General features: G+C 40.3%; 1 protein-coding gene across 1 annotated transcript in view; it reads right to left on the reverse strand.

Annotated features, from left to right (window-relative positions):
• Window positions 1-21,906, reverse strand: part of COL4A3 (collagen type IV alpha 3 chain) — a 167,164-nt gene that overhangs the window by 20,988 nt on the left and 124,270 nt on the right. The window contains exons 26-41 of the mRNA XM_004385834.3: window positions 21,689-21,857; window positions 21,151-21,243; window positions 20,428-20,529; window positions 18,707-18,804; window positions 17,966-18,116; window positions 17,498-17,611; window positions 16,149-16,316; window positions 14,768-14,857; window positions 14,316-14,450; window positions 7,217-7,315; window positions 5,996-6,085; window positions 5,508-5,647; window positions 2,665-2,791; window positions 1,655-1,735; window positions 961-1,059; window positions 661-708 (exon numbers count right to left, since the gene is read on the reverse strand). Coding sequence (XP_004385891.1) covers window positions 661-708; window positions 961-1,059; window positions 1,655-1,735; window positions 2,665-2,791; window positions 5,508-5,647; window positions 5,996-6,085; window positions 7,217-7,315; window positions 14,316-14,450; window positions 14,768-14,857; window positions 16,149-16,316; window positions 17,498-17,611; window positions 17,966-18,116; window positions 18,707-18,804; window positions 20,428-20,529; window positions 21,151-21,243; window positions 21,689-21,857 — 1,804 coding nt within the window. The remainder of the gene's footprint in view (window positions 1-660; window positions 709-960; window positions 1,060-1,654; window positions 1,736-2,664; window positions 2,792-5,507; window positions 5,648-5,995; window positions 6,086-7,216; window positions 7,316-14,315; window positions 14,451-14,767; window positions 14,858-16,148; window positions 16,317-17,497; window positions 17,612-17,965; window positions 18,117-18,706; window positions 18,805-20,427; window positions 20,530-21,150; window positions 21,244-21,688; window positions 21,858-21,906) is intronic.

Consider the following 21,906-nt stretch of genomic DNA (forward strand, 5'->3'; position numbering starts at 1 on the left):
CACGGAGCCAGGTGTTTGAGAGAAACGAAGGGAAGGAGGTGAGAGAGAGAAAAGAAACCAAAAGAAAGCAAAAAAAGCAACAACAGTTAACAAAAAAATGGCACTGAAGAAGCCGGCTGATGTGGGTGGGGCAAATCCAAGCGGCACGGAGCCAGCACCTCCCCGGGAGAGTGAACGCAGCCTACCGGGAAGCAGTGGAGGCTGAGCGGGAGGAAAAAGGGTAGAGTGTGGGAAAGTGTGTATCACTGGTTACTCGGTGCTCTTTCTCCTGCTGGGAGCTCTGTGAAACTGCCTTCCCATACTCCCTGTCTGCTGATCTCAGTGGCTGAGGAGTCCAAGATGGCGAATCTGAGCCACATTAGCTAGTAGGGGACCTCCACTTCCTATCTCTCCTTGCTCTCTGTTCTCTGTCGGTTTCTTATTCCATTCAGTGCTTCGTTGAGTTCTTTATCTCTTCATTTGACGCTTAGTGTTCAAGACCGGCGTTTGTCTCTGTTTTACTTAGTTTTTCAGGTCTTTGCTGTGGAGCGACGGCATGATGCTTCTGCATATAGTGCCATGTTGGCTCCCTCTGTTAAGTCTATTTTGTATGTCAGACATGTTAAACTAGATTCTGCTCTTGACAATGCACATCACTGGGTTCTGGGAAGAAAAACTCACCTTGAGCACCAGGGTTTCCTTTTGGACCAGAAAGTGCCCCCGGCAAACCTGAAAGAGAAAGTTTTGGCATATTAACACTTATGGTTTATATATGGTTAATTTCATCATATATGTATAATATAGCTGCTTGTTGTTTTCATTCTGGCAATAGAAGGAAGTTTTAACTACCACACCCCAAGAACATGCTAAACATTATCAGTTCTATCAGAGAAGAATCTTTAGAGAATTAAGGGTTACAATGTCACTAATTATTCTATCCCAAAGAAAACTAGTGGATCAAAGATGATGAGCATATTGTACCCATTTCTCCTTTTTCTCCAGGTGGACCAGGAATTCCATCATGTCCTTGGTTACCTCTTACACCCATTGGCCCAGGAGATCCTGGGAATCCTGGAGGGCCTTAAAAAAAATACATGGCATTCAAAGAGAGGACATATTTCCTACCAATGGTCTAATGTGAAAACCAAAGGGATGTGTGGGATTTAGTTAAAGGTGCTACTGGGTCCCTGGGTGGTGCAAGTGGTTTGTGATCTGCTGCTAAACTAAGGGTTGGTGGTTCAAACCCACCCAGTGGCTCTGTAGAAGAAAGGCCTGGCAATCTGCTTCCATAAAGATTACAGCTAAGAAAACATTATGAAGCAGTTTTATTCTGTAACACATCGGGTTGCCATGAGTCAGAACTGACTTAATGGCAATGGGTTTTGTTTGTTTGTGTAATTATACAAATGCAAGTCTACAGAGAAAATCATCGACAGATTGATACTACTATGAGGATTATCACTTTGGAATGTTCAGGAGTGTAGGTATTAGAATTAGGTAAATATAAATACTTAACCTGACTTTTATGTATTCTTTTCCCCCCAGGTACAGAGTGAATGCGAGCAACCTTGTAAAGAGCAGTTGTTGCTCAGAGCTATAGGCATACGGAGATCCCACTATCAGGGGAAAATGTCTCCTTCATGAAGACGAAATAGAGAAAGTACAAAAATGAAACCTGGGGGGCCTCTCATTCCTGGAGAGCCAGGGAAGCCTTTGATTCCTTTAAACCCCAAATCACCATCAGGACCTGGCTTTCCTATAAATGAAGAGAGAGGGGATGAACAAAAAGAAAAAAAATAGCATTGACTGAATGAACGCTATGATTGATACGGTCAGTTTTTACAGTCAACTGTGCTCAAGGACATGCTCTTGCTAGTGGTCACCCACGCATTTGTCCAGGCTGCTGTTTCTCCAGAGAACCACAGCAGAGACATGTCACTTCATTTTCCAAGGTACGTGTATGTTGACCAGATGGACTGCTCAGTATCTAACCTATTGTTTTCACTGGGAGTTCACAGCAAAGCCATTAAACCTTTCAGTATTTGAAAAGATAGTTTAAATATTATCTTTTAGTAAACAACCTGAAGCTGCAACCCAGTAACTTAGTAATTGTTTTTAATAAACCAAAATGAAAACTTAAACCCCAATTATAAGCTAATAAGAAAGAAAGCTGACAGTTAACCCTGAAAACAAGACAGAAGGTTCAGAACAATATCATAAGATTTTTAAAGGGAGTCTTGAAAAGAATACAATGTTAATGGAGATCTATACAATTCCTGCCTTCATGAAACTTCAGAGACCAGTGGGGAGATAGATACTGAATCATCACAAACACGTATACTTGCAAACTGTGACGGTGAACTAGGGGTAAGACAAAAATGATTAGATCAAAAGGATATGTGTTCCACAAGTATTAACTAACATTTTGTGTCTTTAGACTGATTTCATTGAAGAACTTCAGAAGTTTTGTGCGTGGGAGCAGGTTTTTAGATTTCAGTCCACCAGATGGGCTGATCAATAAAATGAGGCTCCTCTTGATTTAATGCACTATTTCTCAGAGTCTTAGAAGTTGAAGATCAAAGTTGAATAGAAGTGATCTTAGTACAAAAGCATAAATATTTACTGAGATGATCTGAGGAGATGTTAAATGCCTCCAGCTTTCAGAATAGTCAACCCAAGGCTCACCTGGGAGGCCAGGGCTCCCGGAACTTCCAGGGATGCCCTCAGGTCCAGCAGGCCCCGAATGTCCAGGGGGGCCGGGGTGCCCTCTTTCTCCTTTCTTTCCCATGTCACCTGGCAAACCTGGATCCCCCTTAAATTCAGACAAACACCTTTAAAATTCTTATAGTAGCAGATATGTGATTAGAATTCAGTGTAAATTATGTTTTGCTCATTCCACCATTCATTTCTTTTTTCTTTCAACAATTCATATTGTGTCTGCTATGTGCCTGCTTGATAGAGTAGAGGGTCAGTGACAAAGAGGAAGATCCTCAACAAGATGGATTGACTCAGTGGCTGCCAAGATGGGCTCAAGCATAGGTAGGATTGTGAGGATGGTGCAGGACCAGGCAGTGTTTCATTCTGTTGTACACAGGGTCACTATGAGTCGGAACTGACTCAGTGGCATCTAACAACAACAACATGTGCCTACACTGTGCTAGGTGCTGGGAACAGGGCTGGCTCCATGACTTGCAGGTCCCGTGCAAAATGAAAATGCAGGGTCCTTTATTAAAATTTTTTTTAAGAATTCCAAAACAGCAACAGCAGAGCATTAAACCAAGGGTGGCATCCTTTTTAGCACAAGTCCTCTGTGACTGCACAGGTCTCACGTCCATGAAGCCACCTCTTGCAGGGAAGACAATAGTAACCAAGATATATACAGCCCCTGCCTTCCTGGAAGGAGTCCCTGGGTTGTGCAAATGGTTAACGTGCTTGGCTGCTAACCAAAGGGTTGGAGTCCACCCAGAGGTGCCTTGGAAGAAAGGTCTGGCAATCTACTTCTAAAAAATCAGCCACTGAAAACTTTACGGGCACAGTTCTACTCTGACATATATGGGGTCGCCATGACTCAGAGCCAACTCAACCGCAACTGGTTGGTTTTGGTCTTTGTGGAGCTTCAGAGACCAGTAGGGAGATAGATATTAAATAATCACACACGTATAATTACGAATTGTGATGGCTAACTGGGGTAAGAAAGAAATGGTTAGACCAAATGGAAATGTGTCTCACAAGTACTATGCATGCAGACACATGTATGTCAATCATATGTTAAAAAAACCTTTCAATATTTATTAAATCTGCACATCAGTTTTATGATAGAGCATATAGATTTGATGGTGACTTACGAAATCTCCATAGTAGCTGATAAAGATGCTCTATCCAGTTAAAATGACTACGACTTGCAAGCATGATAAATGCAGTTCATTTTGCGTTCAATGCACAATTACAACAATTTCCTCTGATGGTTACCTACGAAATCCCTAAATCTAGATGAAACTAGTAATCAACTGAATGTGAAAGTCAACCAGGATTCCTCATTTAGAAAAGACCTCAGTGGAAAGAGCCTCTCCTTGGTTTTCGGCAGACCTAATCTAAAAATAAAGTGTAAAGAAATTTGTGTTCGAAGAAGTAAAACATTGCTTTCTTGGGTCTGTGTGGCCTAAAAATTTTTTCTTTCTTGTTTTAGCAATGACTGTTGGAGAGCATGGTTGGCAGAAATCTAGGAAAGCTGTTATCTTATTGGCTCAAGAAAGAGTCAGAAAGAAAGTCCCTTAAGCAATAGTTTTAATATATATATTTTTGAATCCTATACTCTTTTGAAAGTCTGATGAAAAATAATAGACTCTCCCTCTCCAAAAATGTGCATTCAAACATTTTGCATATAGTTTCAGGAGATTAATGGGCACCTTGGGGTCTCATGGGCTCCTCCAGAGGTTCAGGTATTGAAACTACAGAGGCAGGTTGGAAGGAGAGAAAACATAAGAAAAGCAACTGAATCTGCTGAAACATGGGGTTGCTTCTTGGTACAATACTCTTTTGAGGTCATTGACATCAAACCTCTAACTAACAGCACAAACACAGGTAACACTGAGACAAGATAGTAATCTTCTGTGTAACGGAATGAAAACACTTGAAGTTTTAAAACAAGAAAGATGAACGCATGTATCTTAGGATTCTGTTTGCTCTTTAAAGATGTGCTAAAGTTATTTTGTATCTTTTATTAGGTTTTAATGAGACAAGTGTCTTTGATGACAAGGTTTGGAAATGTATTTTTATAAGTCTGTGTGAGATTAGTCTATAGCAGAGACTGATCATTTTCTGTTACAAGAACAAACACTGCCCTCTCAGATTGGGTGGGCCTGTGATCATTGCCACCTACTGGCGGCACACTTAAATTGCAGGAACAGTTATGAGCAATTCCTTGGGGGCTGAAAATTCGGGGGTGGGTGCAGTCAGAAGGTGAAAGCCATGGGATAGCCAGGCATCCTCAGTTATCCATATAGGATTAAAACAACCCCAGTGACTTCCTGAATGTGCAGCAATATTTTTAATTTCCTCTACCTACACTGAATCTGGATACTTGATGATATTTACAGGGGCTTATCCTACCATCACGGATGCCTGGTGGTGTGGTGGGTAACAGCCCAACTGCTAACCAGAAGGTCAGCAGTTCAAATCCACCAGCCACTCCTTGGAAACCCTATGGGGCAGTTCTACTGTCTCCTATAGGGTTGCTATGAGTTGGAACTGACTCAACGCCAATGGGTTTATCCCACCATCAAGGAGCCTTGGTGGTGTAGTGGTTAAAGCACTCGGCTTCTAACCCAAAGTTCCACTGTTTGAACCCACCAGCCGCTCCACAGGAGAAAGATGTGGTAGTCTGCGTCTGTAAAGATTTACAGTCTTGGAAACCCTATGGGGCAATTCTACTCTGTCCTACAGAGTTGCTATGAGTTAACTCAATGGCAATGGTTTGGTTTGAGTTTTGGTTTCCCACCATCAAAACATGAATAGTCCATGGCCTATACCTGTGGTCCCTTTGGTCCTGGCGTTGCATCTTCTGAATAACCTGGATCTCCCTTATCTCCTTGGAGACCATGAATGCCTGGGAGGCCTGGTATTCCAGGTAGACCTGGGAATCCCAAACTTCCTCTCCTTCCTTTGGAGCCTGAAATAAGGAGAGAAATCAGGTAAAATAGCTAAACATGGGGATTTTGAACTGTTCTTTTTCTGACCTTTGCACAAAGCCCCCCTGTCCCAAGAAGCTGGTTCTTCAGAATCACAAAATACATCAGGTAGTTATAATGGATGATTTTTACACACCTTGTGTGTTTATTCTGTTTCACTCATGTTGTAGTTGCATACACTGCATTTGTCTAAAAGCAAATCAGACTGTTTCATAGACTTTCTACCAAGTGGAACATTGAAACAACAAATAACGAACGAACAACATGGAAAATCCAGAACCGCGACCTGTCCTGAGCTCGTACACTCCTAAGAAGACCTTATGCATCACCTGGCACTCCCATGCTCCCCATGCTCCCTGGCACACCACGTGGTCCTGGTTCTCCAGGATTCCCAATGCTGCCCGGGTCTCCTCTGGGGCCTTGAGAACAAACACATAATCATAAAAATTGCACAGTTCCTGGACACAGGAGGTGCTCAATAGATGTTGCTTGCATGATGGAAGAATACAGAGCAGCCATATCATCTTGTTTAGGTACTTGTTTATCTGCCCTATTGCCTTCAGGTAGGAAGTTGCGGATTCAGAAAATGTAAAATTAGAGAAAGTTAAATTCTTGTTGGCAGGCTTGAATTTCAACCACAAAATCATCCTGAGACCCATGCCCGCGGAAAAGAACGGCTCTTGCTATCAAATAGGAATATACAGTGAGACCTGCGAGAGCAGGAACTTGTGGGACTGCCTTGTTTTTCTGGCTCTCGCAAGTTTTCGGCCTTTGACGGGGTGCAGTCATACCACTTTTCCATTGCTCGTTTTAGTGGAAGATATTTGCGCTTTCCTTCTACGACAGGTTTCCACCTTACACAGGTTCCAGCTTTCACAGGTTTTGCTGTATTTCCAACTGCAATACTGAAGTTTTAGTGCCACGTAATGTCTTTTGCTAGTAAGGTGGTCATATGAAATAGGGGGCTACTTTAATTATTTAAAAAATTACTTTGCAAACACAACCAGTTGTTGAAAAACAAAACAAAACAAAAAAAGAGGCAAATCTGAAAACCCTTGAAGTAGTATCTAATTTTCTTCTCTGAAATGTGGTATTACAATAAATTATAATTCACAATACAAGAGTCATTTCAAAATAAAATTTTGAGTAAAAAATGGAACTTCACATAGGTTAAAAATTAGGTAATACTTTCTAGTTAACACAGGCCGACTATATTAGATGGAGCCCTCATGGTGCAGTGGTTAAGAGCTTGGCTGCTCACCAAAAGGTAGGCAGTTCGAATCCACCACCTGCTCCTTGGAAGCCCAATGGGGCAGTTCTACTCTGTCCTATAGGGTTGCTATGAGTTGGAATCAACTCGATGGCTACAGGTTATGGGTTACATTAAACACCTCCATTTTGGTTTAATTCAGAAGCAATTTTCTGCTGGAACACTACAGACACGTAATTCATGTTCAACCCAATAAATCCAGAAACAAGTTTCATTACACTTAGATATTAAACAAATTAAAGCATGACATTTCTATTAGAGAAATAGTGCTTATTCATACCTGATGGCCCTGGTGGTCCTGGCAGCCCTTGGAAGCCTTTTAAACCTGGTAACCCTGGAATACCTGTGTTTCCTTTCTGACCCGGGTTTCCTGCAAATCCTAAAGTTAAAAACCACATATTAAAAACACAGGTTAGAATTTTATCAGACTCATCCATATCTTAGTGAAAATTGATGGGCCATTGCTGCAATAAAGCATAGCATATTTTTAAGAGCACGGGCAGATGTGGATTTTTATCTTTTTTTTTTTTTAAAGAGGATTAAATGAGATAGTATGTGCCAGGAATAATGTAGTCCTCAATGAACATTAGTTGTTATTGTAATAATATCTATACTTTAAAGCAACATTTTAAAAATTAGCAGCCTAAGTACAGTTTCACTTTTTTAGTAATTGCAGAGGATTACTCTATTATATTACTTTTGTCTAGACTATTCCATTCTCAATCCATTTATTAAAGCTATTATTTACTCCGTAACTACTATATAGTAGATATTGCTTTGTTTTATCTTATCTAATCTTCAAGCAATCTTAGCCTATTCTTGAGCCTTTCCAGGTGAGAAAACTGAGACTCTGAGAAGTCAAAGGACTTAGTGTCACCCTGCCAGTCAGAGTTCTGAGATTTGAACCCAGTTCTGCATGGCTGCAACGCTCAGAAACTTCCCACAACACCAGCTATTATGGATTGAATTGTCTCCCTCAGAAATATGTGTTATAAATCCTAACCCCTATACCTGTTGTTATAATCCCATTTGGGAATGGGTTTTCTTTTTTTGGGAATTCTGTAGCTGCACAGCTTCTAAAGCTCACTTGAAAAGGTACCTTTTGTGGTTTCTTTGTTCACTGTAATTTGGGAAATGAGCTCTTTTTATTTTGGGTCTCTTAAGGGAATTTTAGAGGTTTTGTCTTGGGAATGGGTTTTCTTTGTTATGTTAAGAGGCCGTATCAATGTAGGGTGTATTTTAAGCCATAGCGTTGCGATATAAAAAGAGCAGATTAGGCACAGAGAAGTAAGGACAGATGGTGGAAGAGAGGTGCCAAGCCACATGAAAATCCCCCAGGAGGAGAAGCTCAAATGAGACAAGGACCTTTCTCCAGAGCTGACAGAGAGAGAAAGCCTTTCCTAGAGCCAGCACTCTGAATGTGGACTTCTAGTCTCCTAGACTGAGAGAAAATAAATTTCTGTTTTTAAAGCCACCCATTTATAGCAGCACTAGGTTACAAAAACACCATCCTAAAAAAAAATCTTGTTGTCATGTCAATTTCAACTCATAGTGACCCTGTAGGACAGACTAGAACTGCCCCATAGGGTTTCCAAGGAGCAGCTGGTGGACTTGAACCGCCGACCTTTTGGTTAGCAGGCATAGCTCTTAACCACTGTGCCACCTACTTTCCTTAAAACATGGTTTCAATCACGTTATTCTCCTGCTCAAAAATGTCCATTGAATCTCTATTGTTGTTGTAGTTGCTGTTGAGTCAATTCCGATTTATGACGACCCGATGTGTACAGAGAACTGCTCCATAGGGTTTTCAAGGCTGTGACTTTTCAGAAGCATACTGCCAGGCCTGTCTTCTGAGGGTGCATTTGTGCCACTAACCTTTCGTCTAGTCGTTGAGCACTTAACTGTTTGCGTCACCCAGGGCCTCCTGGCTCTCTATTGCCTACAGGGTAAATGACAAACTCCCTTGGCTGGCATTTGAAGCATTCTACAATCTGTCTATGGCCTGGCTTTGTGCCTTTTCTCAAGCAGATTGACTTCCTTGGCTGTTTTCCTGCACATGTACTTATTCATTCATTCACATATGGATTGAATATCTAACAGACGGGTCTTGTGCTGGGTACTGCAGATATGAAGATAAATAAATCATGCTCCCTGTTCCCAAGTTGCTTCATGTGTAAAGGAGGAGACAACCAAGTAAACAGACAATGACTGCCCAGTGTGGTAAGTGGGCTAACAGAGTTGGGCACAATATACCACAGGGAAGAATTTCTGGAAGAGGGGATTTCTTTTAGCTTAATCTTGAAGACCATGTGGGAATTAGCTAGGTTGAGAAAGCATGGTATGCAACAGGATTCCCAGGCAAGGAAAGAGCATGTGCAGAATGGTGAGTGGCTGGTGGTTAGATCATTCTTTCATACCATTTGTTCTTTCCACTCATGTAATTTATCACAATCTAAAGATACATATTGTTAAGCATGGCATTCGCTTTAATTTTTTAGGGGTCAGCAAACTGCAGCCTGTGGGCCAAATCTGGCCTGGTTTTACACAGCTTGAGAGCTAAGGGGCCCTGGTGGCAGAGTGGTTAAGAGCTCAGCTGCTAATTAAAAAAGTCAGCAGTTCAAATCTACCAGCCACTCCTTGGAAATCCTATGGGGCAGTTCTACTCTGTTCTATAGGCGTCACTATGAGTCAGAATCGACTCAATGGCAGTGGTTTGAGAGTAGCATTTACATTTTTAAGGGTCATAAAAGAACAAAACAAAACAAAAACAAGTGAAAAACCCAAAGAAGAATATGTGACAGGGACCATATGTGGTCCACAAAGCCTGAGATATTTACAATCTGGCCCTTTTCAGAAAAAGTTTTTGAGCTCCTTAATGTCTGTTTCCTCCACTAAACTCGAAATTCCATCATGGCCAGAATACCACATCTGCTTTGCTCACCTCTGAGATTCAGGACATAATAAAATGCCTAGTCCATATTGTTACTGTTGTTGTTAGGTGCTGTTGAGTTGGTTCCGACTCATAGCAACCCTATGTACAACAGAATGAAACACTGCCCATTCTATTATGTTTGAGTCCATTGTTGCAGATACTGTGTCAATCCATCTTGTTGAGGATCTTCCTCTTTTTCGCTGACCCTCTACCTTACCAAGTATGATGTCCTTCTCCAGGGACTGGTCTCTCCTGATAACATGTCCAAAGTATGTGAGATGAAGTCCTGAAATTTATGCTTCCAAGGAGCACTAAGACTGTACTTCTTCCAAGGCAGATGTGTTCATTCTTCTGGTAGTCCATGGTATAGTCAGTATTCTTAGCCAACACCATAATTCAAAGGCATCAATTCTTCTTTGGTCTCCCTTACTCATCATCCACCTTTTGCATGTTTTTCAGGCGATTGAAAATATCATGGCTTGGGTCAGGTGCACCTTAGTCCTCAAAGGGACATCTTTGCTTTTCAACACTTTGCTTTTCTTGACTGCCGCTTCCATGGGCATTTATTGTGGATCCAAGTAAAATGAAATCCTTGACAACTTCAATCTTTTTTCCGTTTATCATGATGTTGCTTATTGGTCCAGTTGTGAGGATATTTGTTTTCTTTATGTTGAGGTGTAATCCACACTGAAGGCTGTGGTCTTTGATCTTCATCAGTAAGTGCTTCAAGTCCTCTTGACTTTCAGCAAACAAGGTTGTGTCATCTGCATAACACAGGTTGTTAATGAGTCTTCCTCCAATCCTCATGCCCTGTTCTTCTTCAAATACTCCAGCTTCTTGGATTATTTGTTCAGCATACAGACTGAATAGGTATGGTGAAAGGATATAGCCCAGACACACACCTTTCCTGACTTTAAACCACACAATATCCCTTTGTTCTGTCCCAACAACTGCATCTTGATCTACGTACAGGTTCCTCATGAGCACAATTAAGTGTCCTGGAATTCCCATTCTTTGCAATGTTGTCCGTAATTTGTTATGATCCACACAGTCGAATGCCTTTGCATAGTCAATAAAACACAGGTAAACATCGTTCTGGTATTCTCTGCTTTTAGCCAGGATCCATCTGACATCAGCAATGATATCCCTGGTTCCACGTCCTCTTCTGAATCTGGCTGAATTTCTGGAAGCTCCCTGTCCATGTATTGCTGCAACAGCTTTTGAATGATCTTCAGCAAAATTTTACTTGTGTGTGATTGTCATGGATTGAATTGTGTTCCCTTAAAAATGTGTCAACTTGGTTAGGCCATGATTCCCAGTACTGTGTGGCTGTCCTCCATTTTGTGATTGTAATTTTATGTTAAAGAGGATTAGGGTGGGATTGTAACACCCTTACTAAGGTCATATCCTTGATCCAGTGTAAAGGGAGTTTCTCTGGAGTGTGGCCTGCACCACCTTTTACTTTACAATTGATAAAAGGAAAGGGAAGCAAACAGAGAGTGGGGACCTCATACCACCAAGCAAGCAGCGCCGGGTGCAGAGTGCATCCTTTGGACCTGAGGTTTCTATGCTGAGATGCTCCCAGACCAAGGAAAGATTGATGACAAGGACCTTCCTCTAGAGCCAATACAGGAAAAAAAGCCTTAACCTGGAGCTGACACCCTGAATTTGGATTTGGAGCCTACTGGACTGTGAGAAAATAAATTTCTCTTTGTTAAAGCCATCCACTTGTGGTATTTCTGTTAGAGGAGCACTAGATGACTAAGACAGTGATACTAATGACATTGTTAGATAATTTCCATATTCAGCTGGATCACCTTTCTTGGGAATGAGTACAAACATGGATCTCTTCCAGTCGATTGGCCAGGTAGCTGTCTTCCAAATTTCCTGGCATAGATGAGTGAGCGCTTCCAGAGCTGCATCCATTTGTTGAAACATCTCAATTAGTATTCCATCAATTCCTGGAGGCTTACTTTTCGCCAATGTCTTCAGTGCAGCTAGGACCTCTTTCTTCAGTACCATCGGTTCTTGATCATATGCTACCTCTTGAAATGGTTGAATGTTGACTAATTCTTTTTGGAACAGTGACTCTGTATATTCTTTCCATCTTCTTTTGATGCTTCCTGCATCATTTAATATTTTCCCGATAGAATCCTTCACTACTGCAACTAGTGGCTTGAATATTTTCTTCAGTTATTTAAGCTTGGAAATGCTGAGAATGTTCTTCCCTTTTGGTTTTCTACCTCCAGGTCTTTATGTATTTCATTATAATATTTTACTTTGTCTTCTCGAGCCACCCTTTGAAATCTTCTGTTCAGCTCTTTTACTTCATCATTTTTTCCATTTCGCTTTAGCTACTCTGTGTTCAAGGGCAACTTTCAGAGTCTCTTCTGACATCCATTTTGGTCTTTTCTTTCTTTCTTGTCTTTTTAACGACCTCTTGCTTTCTTCATGTTTGATGTCCTTGATGGCATTCCACAACTCGTCTGGCCCTCCATCATAAGAGTTCAATGTGACAAACCTGTTCTTGAGATGGTCTCTAAATTCAGGTGGGATATACTCAAGGTCGTACTTTGGCTCTTGTGGACTTGTTCAAATTTTCTTCAGCTTCAACTTGAACTTGCATATGAGCAGTTGATGGTCTCTTCCGCAGTTGGCCCCTGGCCTTATTCTGACTGATGATATTGAGCTTTTCCATTGTGCCTTCCCACAGGTGTAGTTAATTTGATTCATGTGTATTACATCGGCTAGGGTCCACGTGCAAAGTCGCTGTTTATATTGTTGAAAAAAGGTATTTGCAATTTTTTTTTCAACAACAGGATAGTATGGTTTTTTTTTTAGCTCAATCTGTGCTTCTTGGTTACACATTTGAAAAGCAGAAAGCTGTTCTGCATATTTTACTTTGGGTGAGTAAAAGAGTTCTGTTAGAAGCATAGACACAGCATGTACCCATCCATATTTTACAGAAAGAATTATTTAATTGTAAATTAGTACCCGCGGTTCATTTAATATGTGAGAGCCAAATTTAGGCTATGTAGGCAGAGATACGAGATGTACATTTTTTCCAAAATGTTTCTCAATCCATCTAAGTTATTTAGAACAGTCCAATGAAGTTGTGCCTATACAATTTAGGAGGTCTGGAAAATTGTGCCAGTTTATTTCTTCATATCTTGGCTTAGAACAGCGGTAAGCAGAGTTTTATAAAATTCGTATTATTTTCTTTTTTACTGCTAAAAAATGTAATGCAATCTTCTGTTTGCACCCAGAACTAAACAATCTCCTTGACACCAGGTTAAACGGGGTTACCCAAAAGGTCTTTGCTTCTTAAATTTCCTTTATGGAAGAAAATACTTAAATTGATTTTTCAGTGATAATCCATTTTTTTAAATTGGCAAATTTGTTGAGTTCAACCCCCCTTAGAACCCTGGTCATATGTCACTTCTCTGCAATGTCTTTTCTAACTCCTGGAGTGACGGTTTTCAGTCTTTTCGGAGAGGGCTATAGCACTCTTTGCAGATTTTTTAAAGTAAATCTTTACTTGGACTATAAATCCTTCTGTGCCAAGCTAATAAATATTTGTTCAATACAATCTCACTTCTTCAAATTCATTACAAATATCTCAAAACTTGATATGGTTTTGCAACTGCAAACACATTTTCTCATTATTCTTTCCCTGCTATATGAAAGTTTTATCTACAAAGTCAGCAACATTTTACCCAGTGATTCTCTGTTTTTCCAAAGTTACTTGGGATTAAATCTGGTCATGGAGACAGCAAGGAAGGTCACATTTTTCTTTCAAAAAATTGATTTTATATTGGTTTTAACTGATTGTATCACAAAAATTATCATGAAATGGTGCTCAAATAACTTGGAATAATTAGAATGGATTTGACTATTAGCCTAACAGTTAAACCTAATAATTAACAGCATTTCTAAAGGATTTATTTTCTAATTAAAAATACTTCATTGTTAATAATTATTCTCCCAGTGATTTGAGCATGAGAAGCAATTTCTAGAGGCAATCAGAAAAATTCATCCTGGTAGTTGAGAGAATAAAGTGGCATTTGGGGTGGAGGTTTCAATTTCAGCCAGGGAAGTGTTTTAATGTGGAATTTTCGAAGAGTTTAATTTTTATCATAATTGATCAAAAGGAGGATTTCAAGGCTTATAATTTAAAAATTAACTAGTGACAATACAAATACCACAGACCAAAGTGCAGAATTAACTTAGAAAGTTCTGCATGAAGGAGGCAATATGTTGTCATGGAAGGCACACACAACCAATTCTAATTCAGGCTCAGCACCCAACTAGCTATATGACCTTGGGCAGGCCATCAAACACTGGGACTCACCAAGCTCATATGTCAACTAAAGGGATTTCCCTGGATAATGTCTTAGGTCCAGAATCAGCACAGACATTCTGATTCTAAATATAAGAGATGTTTTACCTTTGAGACCTGCTTCTCCTTTGTCCCCTGGTAAGTGGGATATTTGAGAAGGCCCAGGAATTCCTTTATTTCCTTGCTCCCCTTTGACTCCTGGAGGTCCTTTTTCACCCTTTATTCCTGGAATTCCAAGGCTACCTAAAAGATGGGAGTAACAACGTTGGTTCCTTTAAGTCTTTAAGTTGTTCATACGGATTCAAAAGTTAACAGTGTTGGGAAGTTAATAAATTATTTCCCCAAACAGGCAACAACATAAGGGTAGTGGTATAAGCCTGCAGGGAGAGGATATGATTACACTGAATGGGAAATAAGAACAGGGAAAAGAGTAAAATCAAGCACACTGTTCTGTGAGAACTATTTTTCCCTTAAAGGATGAAATGTCATTTATTTTGCTGCTAAATAAATGAACATTGTTCATGCCTCCTAACTGCTGAAAAGAAACTCTTATCACTCACCCCTCTCTCCTGGGTGTCCTGGGTTCCCAGGAAGCCCTGGAAGGCCGATATTTCCAGGAAAGCCCATCATTCCAACCATTCCTCTTTGCCCTACGGAAACAAATGAACACAAAGCAGCTTATGTTGTGTAGAACAAGAAAAGCAAAATATCCCCCAAATAAAACAAATTAGACTTAGCAGTAGAGATCGGGAGTTGAAGAAATGGTCTCTTTAGTTAGAAAAATAACCATATTTGTCTAAGAGATGAGTCAGTAAATGGTCTTTTTTATGTCATCTATTTGGAAGGCATTGGCAGCAAATCACACTTATGGGCATGGAATATGGAATAGACTACGCTGAAGTTTTAAAACATTCCCTACTCCCAACTCCTGACCGGTAGCTTTCTGTTGTATTTTCATATTTTATTTTATTCATAGCACTTGTCTATAATTGAACTTAGGTTTTAAATGTATAAATTTGTCATTGTCTCTCCCACTATGGAAGGTAGAGTCATGTTCATTGATAACTAGTGACTAGCACAGTGCTGGCACATGACATAGCTCAACAATATGAATGAAAAAATAATTTGCTGCTTAAGTTGTTATTCTGGACTCTTCTCAGAAAGGGAGATCAGTGAGGTACTTAAGTCATAAAGATGCTCTTCAAATATTCTCCCCAAACATATGCTACAAAAGTCTCCATGAAACAAAAAGGATTTTAAGGGAATCTTATGAACAACAGTATGCCAAACAAATTAGGTAACTTAGACGAAATGGACAAATTCCAAGAGAGAGACAAATTCGAAAAACTGACTCAAAAAGAAATAGAAAATCTAAATAGACCTATAACAAGGGAAAAGATTGAATTAGTAATTTTAAAACTTCCACAAAGAAAAGCCCAGGCCCAGATGGCTTCACTGGTGAGTACTACCAAAGGTTTAAGGAATACTAATTCTTCAAAAACTCTTTCGGAAAATATGAGAGAAGGCAACACTTTCCAACTCCTTCTATGAGGTCAATATTACCCTGATACCAAAACCAGAAAATGACATCACAAGAAACAAAAACTACAGACCAACATCCCTTATGAATATAGATGCCAAAATCCTCAACAAAATAACAAAATACTAGCAAACTAAATTAAGTAATATATTAAAAGGATTACACAGCAAAAATAGTCATATCCTGGGTAATTGTGACATGTGACCATCCCGTCACTACCATTCCCCCGCCCCCGACCTGTTCTCCCTTACAAATAATTCAGAAGAAGACACTTATATTAACTGAAAGAGAAGTATAGAGTCAAAGGTCTATGCCTATGTTCAATTTATACGACCACCTTAAAGGAGAAGTGTGGAAGAAAACACAAAAAGAAAAACAAGACCACAAAAAAGGATTGATACCTGGTGGCCCTGGAAATCCTGGATTTCCTGGGTATCCTTTTTGACCAGGTGGTCCCATCTCACCTCGATGACCTGGCATTCCTGGTGGCCCAGCTTCTCCAGTAAGTCCTGACCTATCCAAGCCTGGTATACCTGGGTCTCCCTTGGAACCTGTTTCGCCTCTTCTTCCTATATATGAAAGAATGAATAAGTTAGCAAACCAGTGCTTTTCCCACCAACTCCAGAAACATTTTATGGCCGCAAATATTTAGCTGTGTGATTTTGGGCAAACCACACACTTATCTGTGCAATTAATTAATTACTCTTGTAAAATCTCTAAGATCCCATCTGGCTCTAACATTCTGTTTCAATAATTCATGCAGAAATATAAGTACAGTGTTTAGATCTATTTTTTAGCCCTTCAGGTGCATCCTGGGACTACACTTTGTCTCTAACCTGTAGAACACACGCACAGCTTCTTTGATTCACATGGAGGTGAGCCACTGGATGTTTCTGTCAACAATAATAGCAACACTACAACAACTAAAGTCCTGGCAAAAAAAAAAAAAATTTTTTTTAACATACATGCAGTAGGATAGCCCATAGGCATTAACTGAGCTCTAAAAGACTTTTTTCCAGCAACAGTTCACAAGATCTGGTTGAGAGGAGAAAAAAAGTAAATTTCCCAAGATCTTGAATTCTTATACTGCAAAATTAATATTTATTTTATGACCTTTCTTTTATGTTGACTGTAAAGCAATCAACTACAAAGTTTAGATTATAACATGCTAAACTGTTATCTTCGCATATATTCACTCTATTTTAATTGTAAAGATAAATGTATTACTTTAACATACTTATGGACATATAAAAGGTAAAAATCTTTCTAAGAATGGTGCAATGGTTAAGCGCTTGGCTGCTAACTGAAAGGTTGGTGGTTAGAACCTAACAGCTGCTCCACAGGAGAAAAGACCTGGCGATCTGCTCCCGTAAAGACTTATAACCTAGGAAACCTTATGGGGCAGTTCTACTCTGTCTTGTAGGGGTGCTGTGAGTCTAAACTGACTTGATGGAACATAACAACAACAACATATGTATATATAGATCTCTTCAGTGTTCATATTTTCTTGCATAAAAGACACAAACCGTCTTGCCATACTAACTTCATGTCTCTTCCTCTATAGACGGTACACACTGCTTTATGCCACCAGTCCATGATAGCAAGGCTTATATTTCCGAAAGCATTTCTTACTGAACAGTGGTCAGGACTTGTTGATGGACAGTTCCCATTTTAAGTGGCAAAGTTCAGAGCAGGAATCCAATGCCACTTGCCCACCAAATGACTGGTTTTGAGGCAACCCTCCTCCTACCTTGTTGCCCTTTCAATCCATTTAAGCCTGGTAGTCCTTGAGCTCCCCTGGGGCCCTCCATGCACCCTCCTGGGGGTCCTTTTTCTCCATGTGGTCCAGGCCTTCCTGGATCTCCTGCAAAAGAGAACCCAAGAATATATTCAGGTGTCAAAAACCAAGGTCCTAGAATTGCGATCCCAATAATTCTTCTGTAACGTCCCCCCCTCCCCAAATCAGGCCTATATTTAATACCACAAATATGCCTTTACGGAGGACACTCATCAAAAAGAAAAGAAAGAAGGAAGAAGAAAGGAAAGAATACAAGTAGGGCAGTGAAGTCAAATGGGAAAATACTCAGGCTCTGCAGATTCTGTTCACTGAACTAGAAGTTTGTTTGAGGAGTCTTCATCCTTAGAGCGCCTATATTCAATCTGCTGTATTTTAGCTAGGCTCACAGTGGGGAAAAATGACCACACTTGGTGATCATACCTCGTGGTCCATCAAGCCCTTGGTTTCCTGGGATTCCAGGGAAACCCGGAAGTCCAGGGAGTCCAATTTCTCCGTTTTCCCCAGCATTGCCTCTTTCTCCTGGGAAACCTGGTTCTCCTGGTTCTCCAGGCATGGCTAGTCCTGGTTCTCCCTATTGCAGAGAAATTGTGTTAGTTATATTACATAGTGCTTCCAAATCCTTCCTATTGACTGGTCTTTAGGGCTATTTACTTGAAAATCCTCTCTCTGTTATGGAGGCTCTAAATCCCTTTGGCATGGCTACCATCGTTCCATCAATCATCAATATTCCTATTTCAACTCAAGTTGCTGATTTTTCTACAGAATTATGCTTAACAATTCTTCAGGCTATGTAGCCCCCACTTTTTCAGAAGATTGTGGAATTGTCTCTAAACAGAAAAATCCAGATGTCTTTACTTTTGATAATTTTTCTCATAGCTAGCCAACATTTCTTTCTAGACTTCTCCCACTTTAAATACTGTTTCTGAGGTAATTAAAGGAGAAATAGAAATGGAAACCTGTCTTCTAACAGCTTTTATTTTCCTTTCTGAAAGAGAGGGATAGTCCAGAGAAACTTAAAAGAAAAAGATTTTTAAGAGGTAAAGATAGTCTTCATCGTCAACACAGATATTGATAATTTCTACACCACAGAGCGTCCTGTCGGGCCTATTGCAATTACCCCTCCTGTCCCCCTCGTTCGACTGAGTTTGAATTCTCGCAGACCTTGGCTCCTGGAAGGCCTGGCTCTCCTGGCAGTCCAGGCTTTCCCATTTCTCCAGGGCAACCCGCTGATCCTTTTGCCCCTGGAAAACCTCGGTCTCCTACAGAGAAAATAAAGAATTGAGGTTATAGGATTAGTCTTATTAAAAGATTCTGGGAAGTATAGTTCATATTTTATCTGAAGTTTTTATGGGGCGAGCAGATAGAGAGGCCTTCATGGAAGTCTGAATGATGAGAAAACCAACTGCTGCATTAGCAAGTAAAACAATTCAATTCCAGATGAAAATGTTGTAGAATTAGAGAGAGATGGTGGTCGCACAAGTGTGAATGTTCTAAACGCCACTGAATGGTTCACTTCAAAATGGTTAACTTTCTGCTATGTGAATTTCACCTTAATAAAATAAATTCAATTCTGAATCAGCTTCCATTGGTTCCAGATAGGAAATATGATTATAGTTCCCATTTTGAATACTCATAAACTGAGATCAATATTCTCCTATTTGGGCAGAGTTGATGTGTGATGAACATTGATGCCATATTAATCCAAGAGATGAAGCATCAAAAAATGGATTATATTTTGACAAATATTTTAAATAATACTGAAAGGCACATAAAATCATCGTAAATTTGCTGTGACTACCCAGGGGCTGAGGACACTCATATGTCATCCTGGACAGGACACTCATCAGTGTGCAGTCTCAGGTTACTGTTTGAGTTCTCGGCATCTGGGTTTCTTTGGTGGTGTTTTCCCTTAGGTGGGAAAAAGAATTTTTTTCTTAAAGGAAAATAATGTCTATGATTTACTTTAGAGTGCCCAGGAAAATCAGCTACTTGTGATTTTAATTGTTCCCTTTTTTTCTGATCCACGACCTGCCTGTCAGTTTGCCGTACTGTGGTAGCTTTTGTCTTGCTGTGATGCTGGAAGCTGTGCCACCAGTATTTTCAACACCAGCAGGGTACCCCATGGCGGACAGGTCTGCAGAGGCTCCAGACTAAGACAGGTTAACAGGTAAGACCTGACTACCTACTTCTGGAAATCAGCCAATGAAAACCTTATGGATCACGACAGAACATTACTAGACTTGCTAGCTTTGGACACATCATCAGGAGGAATCAATCGTTAGAGGAGGATATCATGTTTGGTGAAGGAGAGGGCCAGGGAGGGTGAGGGAGACCCTCAGTCAGATGGATTGGCACAACAGCTGCAGTGATGGACTTGAACATGCCAGCAATCACGAGGATGACACAGGACTGGGTAACATTTTGTTCTGTTGTTCATGGGTTGCCTTAAGTCAGAGTCTATGGCAGCTATCTATCCATCCATCCATCCATCCATCCATCTATATCTATTTTTTTGATATAAAAGAAATGAATATAGTGAAGAAATGTATAAATGTAAAAAGTGCAGAAGTCTATTAATAAGTAAAGGAAAAAATTCCCCATAATCCCACAATTAAGAAGAAATTGCCACTTTGATGAATTTCCTTCCAGGTTTTTCTGTGCATTTAAAAAAAAAAGAAAAAACAGGATTGAGATGATATCGTTATAAATAAACGTGAATTCTGCCTTTTTGCCTAACATTATGGTAAGACTTTGCCATTTAAGACTTTTGGGAAACAGAATTTTAAAGGATATTATGTATATTTCCTTTGTTATGCATTGTACATATCCATATTTTCTAAACGACCACAATGAACCTTACATTTAAAAAATTTTAAAACTACCTTTAGGTCCAGAAGGCCCAGGAAATCCAATTCCTGGAATTCCTGGTTCACCATCAAGCCCAGGGAGACCTGGATCACATTTTCCCATGGGTCCTGGGATACCTTAAAAACACACACACATCCACATCAGCCACTTTGCTTCATCTTGCCTTAAAACAAAATGTCTACATCCTCACTGTCATCCCCACCCTATAAGGAGATTAAGAAAGCTTATGGCATATCCTCAACCATACATATATACCCTTGTTCTCCACCCCTACCCAATAGACTGCAAATAATTTTTAAGATATAATTTAATTCCTAAAGAAAAATTTTCTAGGTACCTCCTTGTATGCCAAATTAAATCTGAGGACATGTTGGCAAAGAAATTAAATTGACTCATGAAGGAGCAATGGAAAAGATCTTGATTAACCACTGGGAAATACTGCGTTCTCCCCCACCAAAAATCCATGAAGATTGTTCTGCTCTAGGATTCCTCTTAGTAATTATACCCATTTCCTTTGGAATCAGAAGCACCAACTGCAATAATGTAGATAACCTCAAAGAACAGCAGCAAGTCCCTTGTCTGCTTGCTTGCTATCTGATAGGTCTTGCTATCTGGCCTGGGCTCTCTTTTGGAGCCAAAATGAACACTTTTTTTCTTTATAATGGGTCATTATTTTGCCAAGAGAGTTAGGGAGCCATCTGATACCATCCACCAGATCTGGCAAACGGGATACTCACCAGGTGGACCATGGGGGCCAGATCGGCCAGGGGGCCCTGGAAATCCTGGGGGGCCTGGGACTGGTGTTGAAACACCTAGTTCTCCTTTAGGACCTTAAGAAAATGTGTGATCAGAAGATGTGGTGTGCATATTGTAACATTTCTTGTTCTTAGGGAAAAAACATGATTATAAGAGGTCTATGAAAATATTCCAAGAAAAATTAAAGATAGTCTTTGCTTCCCACACGTTTTTAAACTAGCTTAGGGATGGCTGACCCATACAAACCGTCTCAATCAACAAATACTTACAAGCCTCTCCTATTGTCCAAGTCTTGTTTTAATGAATAGCCCAACATGCTGATGTATTAAAACAACCTATTCAAAAACACTGATGTTCTCTAACATAATCTACATGTTTTCTCCTACTGCCTAAAAGCTGACATATTCTATTCGTTAGAAGCAAGTTTCTATATATTCATTAGCCTCTGGAGAGCTTTACTAACTCTCTCTAAGACTGTCAGCCCACTCCAAAGGAAAACAGGGAAGAAAACTAACCAACCGATTTCTCCTGGTGGTCCAGGGGCTCCAGGAGCTCCTTGCTTGCCCTTTGGACCCGACTCTCCTTGAGGTCCAGAGCCAGGTGGTCCAGCTGGTCCTGCCAGTCCTGGGGGCCCAGGGATGCCAGGATGCCCTGGAGGACCCTGGTCACCCTTCTCACCACTCAGGGCCTGTGACAATAGGAACATGTCTGGATAGTGCTTCATTCCAGCATCCCCT

Source organism: Trichechus manatus, unplaced genomic scaffold (genome assembly GCF_000243295.1).
Source record: "Trichechus manatus latirostris isolate Lorelei unplaced genomic scaffold, TriManLat1.0 scaffold00147, whole genome shotgun sequence".
Taxonomy (NCBI): domain Eukaryota; kingdom Metazoa; phylum Chordata; class Mammalia; order Sirenia; family Trichechidae; genus Trichechus; species Trichechus manatus.